Source organism: Chinchilla lanigera, unplaced genomic scaffold (genome assembly GCF_000276665.1).
Source record: "Chinchilla lanigera isolate Chin_1 unplaced genomic scaffold, ChiLan1.0 scaffold00090, whole genome shotgun sequence".
Lineage (NCBI taxonomy): Eukaryota > Metazoa > Chordata > Mammalia > Rodentia > Chinchillidae > Chinchilla > Chinchilla lanigera.
Window position 1 is genome coordinate 8,551,277 of NW_004955491.1, and position 11,692 is coordinate 8,562,968.

An 11,692-nucleotide genomic window follows, 5' to 3' on the forward strand; every position below is an offset into this window, starting at 1 on the left:
GAAACATTGGTAAAATACATAATCCTTCTTGGTTATAAGTGTAATTAATAAATGCATGTTATATAGTCTTGTCAATTTGTAACAGGTTTTCTAACTATATGGGTAAAAATACAGTTTTAAATTACTCTACCAGTTACATACACTTCCCTGTCCTACTGTTTGACATCATTATTTTTTGTTTTTGTTTTTGTTTTTTGTCTTTTTGAGACAAGGTCTCGCTATGCAGTTCAGGCTGGCCTTGAGCTCACTTTGTAGCCCAGGCTGGTCTCGAACTTGCATCGATCCTCCTGCCTCAGCCTCCCGAGTGCTGGGATTACAGGCGTGTGCCACTACGCCTGGCTGACATCATTATTATAATCTGATATTTTGAGTAAGGTTGGCCTTGATGTATATCTTTTTAGCCAGTGTTTTGAAGTCTGTGTTATATATCCAATTTTTTGTTTGGATTGGCTGCTTAATATGTGTAAACATACACTTACTTGCACAATCTTTCATTTGAAATTTTATCTTGCATCTGTTTGGTATTTAGCTGTTATGACTTTTAATAGGTGGAATATGATTTTTTGAAGTGCTGAATTCCTGTTATTTTACTTGGAAATTACCAGGTTTTTTTTAGAGAAATTTGTGGCTAGTATACATTTTTAGTTTCAACAATCAAATGTATTTCCATAAAGATTTTTAATATTTTTATTTTCTTGTAAACAGGAATCTAAATTTGCATTATATAGCTAAATAAAGAAACCAAATTGTTCCTAATGTTCTAGTTTCGATTTTCTGCTTATGGAGCAGTACTCTTGTGTTGAGTGTACATTCCTAGCAACAGAGTCCATCCATTCTTTCTGTGGATTAGAATAAAATATAAAATGCTTGGTTTCAGTCTTAGATTTCTGCCAGTCAGACTTGCTACCTTACTGGATCGATGATTCTTTGGTCAGATAACCTTCAGCTGGGAAGTGAAGTGGAGGCTGTGTCCTCATCACAAGTCTAGGGCATGGACTCATGAAGTACATTGTGCTCTATTACCTGCATTTTGCGCTTTTGGCGCTGGCTCAGTGTTACACTTTGAGCCTTGTTTTCACTCCTTGTTGGAGTAAAACTGGAATAACTTAACCAGTCATAGTTCGAGTCTTCGTTACATGTTTATAGTAGTACTGTAAAAAGTGATTTAGTGTTGAGCTCCATGTTCAGTGGGTGACTCTCTTTGTATTTTTGTTTTGTCTAGCTCTCAGGATGTTACAATCAGTCTCAATACCACATCTGGTATGGTTACATCATTTGAGCTTTCTGACAACACTAATGACCAATCTGGAGAGCAGGAATCTGAATATGAACAAGGAGAGGAAGAGCTAGCATACCACAAATCTGATGGTCCGGAGTTGTATACTCAGGAGTACCCCGAGGAAGGACAGTATGAAGGCCATGATACAGAGTTGACAGAAGATCAAATAGAATATGGGGAAGAGCCAGAGGAGGAGCAGCTATACAGTGATGAAGTGTTGGACATCGAAATCAATGAACCCTTAGATGAATTTACAGTGAGTCTTTTCTTCTTTGTATGGCTAAAGATAACATGGCTTCCTGTGCACAGGTTTCTAGACTGATTTGAAATCTATTTAACTCCCTTGGGAAGGAGGGAAATTAGACCTTATTATCACTGTCTGCCAGTTTCTTTATCTGAGCTATGACAAAGTTTATGTTGACAGCTTGTTTGGCCAGAGGTAATGCTCCTTTGTCATTCTGGAAGGCTGGGAAGAATGGTGACCTTGAGAATTGCACTCTAAGGAAGAAAACAGCTTTGTGTGGTGGAGATACACTGTCAATTGTTAGAAGTACTTAATGCAGGTCTTTTATCCAGGCTTTAGACAAGATCTGATAAAGTCCTTCTAAGGTGAAAAGATTATTGACCTGCTAAAGACATCTTTAAGGTGCTAATATTCCAAAGTGATTGATGTCCTATTCATTCATCCTTTTTGTAACTGAGAACTGTCTAAACCTGAATAAAGAGATTGGAGGTTAGTTTGGGAAATGTCACACATAATTTTGTTATCTGTAATCGGGAAGCAAAGATTGCGTTGATTTTTATTTTGGAAAGATGGTTTTGATAGGTAGTATTTTTTTTTTCTTTTTAAGAAAGTTGAAAAAGAAATAAAGTTGAACTATAAGGAAGAACAAGTAAGATTCTTCATCTGTTGTAATGATGCATCAAAAGATATGTGTTTTTAAGATAAGAACTTAGTTGTATTCCTTCAGGAAGGCTTGATCCCAGCTGCTGTGTAGACATTAGGGCTTTTAAAGCAGGAGGGTCTGGTGAGGTAGAGTGGAAATGGGCCTGGTGCAGTGTCATCAAAGGAGAGCCCATTTGATGCAGGAGTGGCTCTTTCTCTTTATGGCTTTATTCAGAGTGTGTGTCCATCCAAGGAAAACATTCAAAAATTGTGAACTTTGGTTGTGTGTGTGTGTGTGATCTTGAAAGAATGGTGCATGTAGAACTCTTGAACGAATGGTGTATGTGGAACCTTAAGATACTTAATTCTAGTCATGATTGTGCTTAGCTGTCTCAGTAGTTCAAGATTTGATTTTTTTTTGGAACGTGATCTTGAGTTGATAGAGTAGTGAAGTGGCTTGGTAAGTAGAGTCTTATAAAAGCCTCACGGAACTTGTCTCCTGAGCCTAATAATGACTTATTTTGGTAATAAATTCTTCACTAGGTGGCCAAGTGCTTTTTGGTGTGTTTGTATACTTTATTAAAGTGGTACATTGTATTTAAAATGCTTTTTAAAGATTAAATCAAGACCTTTGAAAACTGTGCCTAAATATTTCCTAGAGTATTGTTTCTTCTGTACATCAGTGAAATAACATGAGTTAATCATCTTTGAGTAAATTCAGTGGTGTGATATATCTTTACTGATGTGCAGGCACTAGGCACAAATACTACTAAGCCATAAGAAATCTGAACCGTGGGTCCTGTCCTTGAAGTTTGGCTATAGTGGACAGACGCCTGTCTGGGAAATCATTGCAGAGAGTATATGTAGAGTATATGTAGAGAGTATATGAAAGGCACACAGAGGAGTGCCTTTTATATTGCATTATTGTAGTGTTGTGGAAAATTTCTAGTCAGTCGAGTTCCCTCAGCTGTATTCTATCACATTTGTGGTTGTGTAAAGGCCCCTGGAATAAAATACACCATAGTTGTTAAGCATAAGCTCTAGATACTGAAAGAAAGAAAATGTGGCAATTTAAAAGTATTCATAGGAGTCTGCCATTTAAAGAGAATTTTTTTTCAGAATTAAAACAAAATCCAAAGTAAAAATTTATGTAAAAATTCCGAAATTTACTTTTTTTAACCAAAAAAAAAAAAAAAAAATTCTGAAAATGTCCTGATTGATATTTTCACAAAGTTGTTTGTAATCTTGACAGTTGAGGAAAAGCAGTACAGTAGAGTGTTAGTGAGCGCTGTCCTCTAACTGTAGCATTCTTGGGCATGCAGCCCTAGGCGTCCTTTTCTTTATCTCCTAGATACCTCAGTGGGAAGTCAGAAAAGATCACTTTGGAGGGAAGAGAGAGGGAGAATTAAATGGAATACTGCACTGCTGCTTGGCAGTGGCCCTCACTGTCTTCTTAGGCTGCCACTCACACACATTATTTATTCATTTATTACTGTACTAATGAACACATGAGTAGATTGTGTTCCCATGTACCCCAGCAATATTTAGCTTATTAAATGGCTCTTTTAACTGGTTCCTTGCCCTAATTAGGATTTACTAACTTGAACTTCAAAGTCTGAATTAAACTTAGATATGGACACCTCTGTGTGTTCTCTCTTTGGGAGGGCTCACCCATCAGGTGACATCGAGGACTTGATATGCATAACTAGTCCTAGAACATAAAACCACAGAATGTGCAGTGGGAAGGGGCATGGTCACTTGTGAAGAATGTTGGTCAAACGCTGGAAGAGCTGGCAGCACTGCCCCGGCCTACTTTCCGGATACATTCCAACGTAACAAGGTCCTGAAGTCTGAGGTTTGCAGGTGCTATTCTTGACAGTAAATGCTATTTTTGTTTTAAAACTTACTCTCTTATAGTAAGAAGGTCTATGTACTACTTAGTCTATAAAATATTAGAAAGTTATTTGTTGGTGGCCTGTATTTACATGCAGTCACTGCATTTAGGCCTATAAAAATGAACATACTCACTTTCATAAAAACCCTTTCAGATTGACACTTCATGTAAAGGGTAGCAGATTGCTGTTTCCCGGTGAGAACCCAGTGGTATAGACTATACTCTAGAGTATATTTGCTGAAGTTTTGATAAGCGTCTGTGGCTGCTTTTGAAGTTTGACTGTTCTGCTGCTAGTGGGCCAAGGGTCATGGAATTGGTTTTTCTCAGGGGATGCTAACAGTTGTTCAGCATAGTCTCAAGCAGTGTGTTCTCATCATTTGAGGTGAGGAAGTTGTGGGACCTGAGGTGGTCTGCCCAGTTGCTGTCCTTGGTGCACAGGTAGACTGTCACACGCCATGTGGTAGGCTGTTATTAGCTTGTGCACTCTCCTGGGTTGCCTGCTCTGTAAGCGCGTGTTTGCCCCATGTCCGGGAATGCTGGGAAGCCTATCTGGACTGAGTGGGATTGCATCTTGTCATTCTTCGCTAGTAGTACCAGGAGCAGCCCTGCTGTCTTTGGCAGACTGGGAATCTTCAAAGAGCTCTCCTGCTTGCTTCCATGAGCGCAGAAGGGATGCCTGCGTGCTGGTATAGTCCTTAAGTTTTACAAAGAACTTGTCACTCAAGGGAGGGACCTGATATACAGCCTGTGATTTGTAAGAACCACCTATGTTGAATTGATCGAATTGTCCATAGTTGTGTTGTTTCTGTTGCCTTAGAACTGGCGAGAACTAGTAATAATTTCAGTCTCTTCGGCTGCCAAGCTCCTCTGAGAATGAGCACGCTTTCTTCAGATTGCTTTCTTGGGGTTGATTTGAAGAAGAGCCACTTTTAACAGCATGGGCCTGATGCAGAGCCCAGACGCTGAGGCGCTAACCTTGGCATGTTGTGCTTAGTTCCCATTCATTTGTAGAGGCTGTGCTTAGCGCCTTGTGCTCAGTCTCATAGTTGCCATAGTAAAACCTGCTAAAAGCATGATCCATAAAGACGAAAAATGCTTAAACAACAAACACCAGAAGCTGTGTGAGAAAAACCTTGTTTTCTCTTTAATGGTCGTTAGGATGAAGAATACTTGCAGGCTTATGGTGGGCAACAAGGGCTGCAAGAGCAGGAAGAATGTGTTGCTGAAGATGGATTAGATGGGATTACTGGTTCCCATGTTGCTCCCGAGACCGAAGAGGTATTTGTTCAACTTCTAAAAAGAGTAAAAAAGTGTGCTGGTTTTTCCTCCAGCTTTAAAATTAGCATCCTTTTAGCTTCAGTGAGAAGTTGAGACATCTCTTTGATTGACGAGTGTAGTAAAAACCGTGAATTTTTCCTAGACTCTTAGTGAAGTGAGTTCTGGCACCCTGGTTTCCAGGTAGTGTGCACCTTTTGAGTGTTAGTCTTTTAAATGGTTTTTGGGGTTATCTCAAAAATGTGATGTGGAAGTTAGTGCTCTTAATTAGTTAATATTCATTAATTTGGACTGTTACTCAAAAATTCTAGAGCTCCTATATGTAGATGCTGTTTAGTATTGAGGAAACAAGAGGATAGGGCTTGATTTTTGACTTCAAATTATTTGGAAAGATGCTTGCAAATTCCTGTGGGGCAGAAGAAGACGGTGCCCAAGAGAGTCTCAGACACCGAGGAGCTCCCTAGGGGCCTGTGTGGAAGAGGTGGCCCCCCGAAGTCGTCTCACAGATGGGTAGATTTGGGTGGGCGTGGAGTATGTTGCAGCTGACCTGTTATCCAGAGCTGGCCCTGTGGCCAAGTTGTATAGGCCGCAAAACTGTTCCCTAGTCCAGGAAACGGACTTTTAAAAAATATTTTTAGTATTTTTTTCCTCAGTTTATCTTAATGGTGCTTCCCTGTGTCTTTGAGAGATGATGAAAACTGATGTTTACTGGCCTGGCTATTTATTTACTTCAGATGTTACACCAAGGCTTTAGAAATTCAGCCCATAAAGCATTTTGTTCACCTGTCCTTTTTCCCAGTCTACAAGGTCCTGTCTGAGAAGTGGTAGGTCCACAGCAGGAGCATTTCCTGCTGAAATGCTAAAAAATCAACTAAATTTGATTTTTCTTTTTGTGCATTCTGTCTGTCTCTGTCACTATTTAAAAAACTTGAAGTATAAAGAAACGAGGGATGACTAGTGTAGGGACTCTTTACCCAGATCTCCAGTTGTAGGAAAGTGTATCTAGGCCAGGGAGCCAAATCAAAGCCAAAGATGTGAAAAGGTTGGGGAGGTTAGAGGCCAGGGAAATGTGGCTCCCCATCAAATTCTGTAGCAGTCTCCCTAGTACAGAGCTCAGTCAAACCTGTAAAGGTACAGTATTTACATAAATACACCTGAGAAGGAGATCTGAGAAGCTGTTAGAAGGCTGCCAAAGAGATCATCTCCAGGGGTAGATAGGTAAGAAAAGGAAACCTAGGAATCCGTTGTCCACTGATTTCATGCTGTTTTTCTTAGTTTATGGTATTTTGAAGTTGGAAAATTAATTTCATTTATTGAGAATTTTCATCTATTGTTCGCAAATGTCAAAGTTACTGGTCAGGTAGTCTCATTCAGTTGGGGAAACGTGTTGGAAATGTTCTCAGGAGACACTTTCCCATGGATTCTTTAGGTTTCTGCATGTTTTACCTGCAAATCCCTGCTTGTCCTTTGTTGCGGAGTCTTTCTCAAGGTTTATGTAGCTGGTGGCCTTGAGAGACTTGGCTCTTCTTCCTGTGGGGTCAGAAAGTTGTGCTCACTGCCCTTTGTGACAGATCTGGGTTCCCTGAGCCTGGAGCCCAGAGTCACTCCTGGAGCACAGCTCCCTCGGGGCAGGATCACGGAGCCTAGTGGGAGTGGGGCCTCACATTGAATGCTGCTGCCAGTGTTGTTAGTAATGATCTGTCCCAGTTTGACCAGGGACCCAGTCTTCTCACAGCCTCTAGGAAGCTGGAAGGCTGACTTCTTAGCTTGCAGGAAGAGAAAGATTAGACCCTTTCCTCTCCTTGATGGTGTCCTTTGACTTAGCAATTCCATTTTAATGAGCTTATCCAAAAGAATTATTCTAGACAGTTTCAGAGATGTATGGACCAGGCGTTCAGTTACAGCATTGAGGATAAATGGAACCACTGTAATTTTTATATTTTTTATCACATTGTGATATCCTTACAGCAGAATACAGTGTACTCTTATGATACAGTGTACATGCTTGTGACAAATTAAGTGAAAAAAAAATACAAGACAGTATAGTTTCTCCTCTTCAGTTCCACCCAACAAATCTAAATGTGTGTGTGTAAATAAATCTCAAAAAAAAAAAAAAAAAGTGTGGATAAAGAGGACAGTAACATTTATAATTACCTCTAGATGATGGAATTACTTAGTGTGTGTATTCTAGTACTTTCTGATTTGAAAAAGAAATACTTGCTATTAAAAATTAACTTACAGAGTAAAGCAATTTTGTTCTTTTAAAATATGAAGAAAGAAAAAAAAAATATGAAGAAAGGCCAGGCCTGGTGGTGCACGCCTGTCATTCCAGCACCCATCAGGCTAAGGCAGGAGGATTGTTGTAAGTTTGACACCAGCCTGGGCTACAAAGTGAGCTCAAGGCCAGCCTGCACGGCATAGCAAGACCCTGTCTCAAAAAGGGAGGACAGACATATATATGTACATACATACATACATAAAAGAAAAAATAAGGTGGCCAAAATTTGGTGCTTTGATTTTGAAGGCAAAGAATTAGATGCCACGTGGGTTGAACTCCTGTGATTTCTTATTGTTGTTAACTCTTGCCTGGTTGTATTGGTTTTTTTCTCCTTTTAAACTATATGCCCTGTAATTTAATTTTAAATTTAGTAATTAGAATTTTAAAAAAATTTTTTAGAATATTTTTAAAAAGTTATTTACTTTATCTTTTTTCCTTGGTTGTTGTTTTGTCTTGTTTGTATTGCTTGTTCTTAAATTGACTCTAATTTTTCTGTAGCACTTTTTGCTCATATGGGGTGTGTGTGTATGTGTGTGTGTGGTGGTAAGGAATGAAACCCAGGATCTCAGATATCCTAGGCAAGCACTTAGTCATAGAGCTTCTCCCAAGCCACTCATAGGACTTCACTAGTTTTTATTTGGAGGCACATGTGTTAGTTTTTCCCCTAGCCACACATATTTTAAGCTTGTTTTCTTAAATTCATTGAATATTAATCAACCAAAAAGACAATTACTAAGTACTTTCAGTGCTGAGAAGTAGGTATTGCTCTCTACAGTATTTGTAGGCTTTGGTTTTGGTGAGTACCCTCATTGTAGAGTAAGGTGCCACATATAACTGCACTTTCGTGTTTTCCTAGTTAGTTGACCCATTTTCTTAAATGCCTGCTGTTGAGGAACATCTGGTTGTGGTCCTTCCCATGTGGCAGCATTCCCTGCTCTGTCTTGCATAGGACAGAGGGAGAAAACATGTTGGAGTTTGCACATGACTCTGGCCTAGGAGCTTTTAAGGGTCCATGTTAGAAACTTAATTCCATAACTAAAAAACATGGACCTAATGCGTTTGAATTGAAAATCTATTCCACTCCCCCACCCCCACCCGACAGTGTTGAACCCTGGGCCTCATGTATGCTAGGTAAGCACACTAACCCTAACATACACCTCCAACCCTTTTTATGTTGAAACATGATCAAGCTAAGTTGCCCAGGTTGTCCTGGAACTTACTATTCTCCTGCCTCATCCTTTTGTGTAGCTGGGATTATGTGACATTAGGTGGTTCCTTTTATTTAATGTTCTTGCTTGATGATTACAAAGAAATCACTGTATTTGAGACAAATTAGATCAAATTATAAAGACCACCTTTTCTAATTATATAGCTACATTAGTGTTATTTATGTTGTTTTCTTACGTAGTTTAAAAGGCTTGATAAATTACATAGTTTTGGCATATATAGAAGAAATGAAAGAGGTTTAAAAATAATCTTTGCACCACTTAAAATGCTTTTAACATTGTGGTAACATTTATATTCAGGGATAGATCATCTAGGCCTCAGAAGTTACAGTACATTTTGGAGTGTGCATGCAGATGTCCATGCACACTGTCTTTTGACTGATGATCAGAGTCCCAGTTCCTTCTTTTTCTTCAGTCCTGACCTTTCAGAGGCCATTCTTTCCTTTGACTGTCCTTACTTCTCCATCCCTGAATTGGTCTTCCTTATTCTAAATTTCATATAATCATAGCATGTGTTCTTGTGTGTAGTTGCTTTCACTCCACATGCTTTTGAGATTCATTAATGTAGTTACATAGGTATATTGATAGTTTATTCCATTTTACTTATTCCATTTCTGTGGTGTGAAATGTTCAGATTGTTTCCAGTGTTTTTATTACTATGATTTAAGGGACTATAAAGGTTATATTGCTCATCTTTTTGTGGATATATTTTTTTCTCTAGTATGTAATGGTGGCATTGTTAAGACAGGAAATGGTACGTTTGATTTTGTAAGAAATTTCCAGATGGTTTTCCAGCGTGAGCAGTTTTATACTCTACCCAGTAATGTAGGAGAGTCCTTCTTGTTCTCCATCATTTGCTCATACTTGTTTCTTTATTTAATTCTTTGGATGGTTGCATTATTAGTGTTTCAGGTTGCATTTCTCTGATGACTAGTGATGTTGAGCAGGTCTGCATACATACTATCATTAAAAATATGGTCAATGTTTAAATAAAATTTTTTTACAGTAAAAGATCCCTCCTTTCTAACACACTTACCCCGTCATTCTTGCCACTCTCTGAAGCAGTTCTGGAAGTTCCTTTTCCGAGGATCTTTAGTTGTCCTATCTTTGCTGCCTCAATGTCCTGAATTGATTGAAAACATTTATGTTTCATGGTCATTTTGACTTTGGGCAGGAGCCAGAAGACACAAGATACTGTGGTAGATCCAGTGAATGAGGTGTATTAGAACACACCATGTTTATTAATAAGGTCTGTGAAGGCACACCATGTTTATTAGACAGAACTAACTGTACCAGAAGCAGTGTGTGACACGGGGCATAGTCATGATGGAGGATGAAATTGTTCACTCATTTCTCAGGCTGTTTTCTACACATGTATTTCTTAAATGCTCTAATAATAAGCCCTTTTATTTGGAGTTTCACTACTGTTTGTTTTGTAGAATTTCTTTCCTATTGGATTGTTTTATACTGCTTGTATTGAATCCATTGCCAATTTACAATCTCTTTTCTGTTTGGTTGATTTATTTTTATATCTTTACTCCAGTACTACACAATGTAGATTAGTGTAACATAAAATCAGGTATTGTAAATCTATTAATTTTATTTTTTCCCTTTCAAGGAATAAATATTTTAGATATTTTTGGTTTGTTGAATTTCCACATGAATTCTGGACTGTATTTGTTTATATCAAAAAAATTTGGTTGGAGTATGTGCAGTTGCAAAGAAATAACAGTTTTTCCTGAGGGGGTGGGGAAAAGGCATTTTGATGGAGGAATTACATCTTTAGATCAAATTGGGGAGAACTAACCTCTTAATAATTATCATGTGGCCCGTTAATAAAAACCATTTTAATCACTTGTAATCTAATAATTGTAATCCTTCAGCCCGTCTCTTCCTCCTTCCCTGTCTCATTCCCTCCTTGCCTTCTTCCACCTTATTGACCTCCAGTGCAAGTACTGTGTACCGAAAGGAAAGTGTTCTTGCTATATTTTTTGTGATGTGGGAAAGATGTTCAGTAAGAATTTCATCCTTAAGTATGCTGCCTGGAAGTTTTGTAATCATACTGAAAAATTCTTTATGTTTCTAGTTTGCTGAGATTTTAAAAAAAAAATGGGTGAATTTTATCCATGCCTTTTCCATTTGTATTAAACTAATGTTTTTATCGCTTATTTTATTAGTATGAATTAAATTAACTTTTTGACAACTATAATCCATACTATTTCCATTTTGTCAGTGTTTTCTCTCACGTCTTTCTGTTCTGGGATCTAACCCAGCATACCATGTTGTTGTCATGTCTCTTCTGTTTCTCAGTTTTTCCTTTTAGTTCATGACCTTGAAGGTATCCTGTAGAATACCTTCCTGGCAGTCTGGGTTTTTCTCAGGATTGGACTGAAGTTCAGGCTTTTGGGAAGAATGCCCCAGAGCTGAAGAGCCCTTCTCGTCTCATCCTCCCACTGGGCTCGTGTCATCTATGCTGCACACTGGAGATCTTCATCGTGCTTTGTTACTCTTTCCCTTTCCTCAGTCTGTTCTTTGGCAAAAGTTTCTAAATCTAGGCTGCCCTCCAAGAGAGGGAGGGAAGGGACTTAGCTCCACCTTCTGGAGGAGGAAGAGGTGCTACATGTATTTGGCTCTGGGTAAGAATTGTTAAATTGAGGTTTGACTGATAACCTTGTATTTCTAGGTATGCTCCACTTGGTTGGGATGTATTACCTTCTTTATACTTTGCGGGATTCCATATGCTTTTTTTTTCGGGTACCGGGAATCAAACTCATGACCTTGTGCTTGCCAGGCAGGCGCTGTGCCGCTGAGCTAAACTGCTCTTTTTTTTTTTTTTTTTTTTTTCTCCGGTACC

At 38.7% G+C, this 11,692-nt stretch overlaps 1 protein-coding gene across 5 annotated transcripts in view; it reads left to right on the plus strand.

Moving 5' to 3' along the window:
* Positions 1 to 11,692, plus strand: part of Rbm33 (RNA binding motif protein 33) — a 99,746-nt gene that overhangs the window by 17,184 nt on the left and 70,870 nt on the right. For 3 of the 5 annotated variants that reach the window (XM_005404864.2, XM_005404865.2, XM_005404868.2), the window contains exons 5-6: positions 1,223 to 1,535; positions 5,218 to 5,337. In XM_005404864.2, coding sequence (XP_005404921.2) covers positions 1,223 to 1,535; positions 5,218 to 5,337 — 433 coding nt within the window. The remainder of the gene's footprint in view (positions 1 to 1,222; positions 1,536 to 5,217; positions 5,338 to 11,692) is intronic. The other 2 variants (XM_005404866.2, XM_013504634.1) reach the window with 1 other exon arrangement.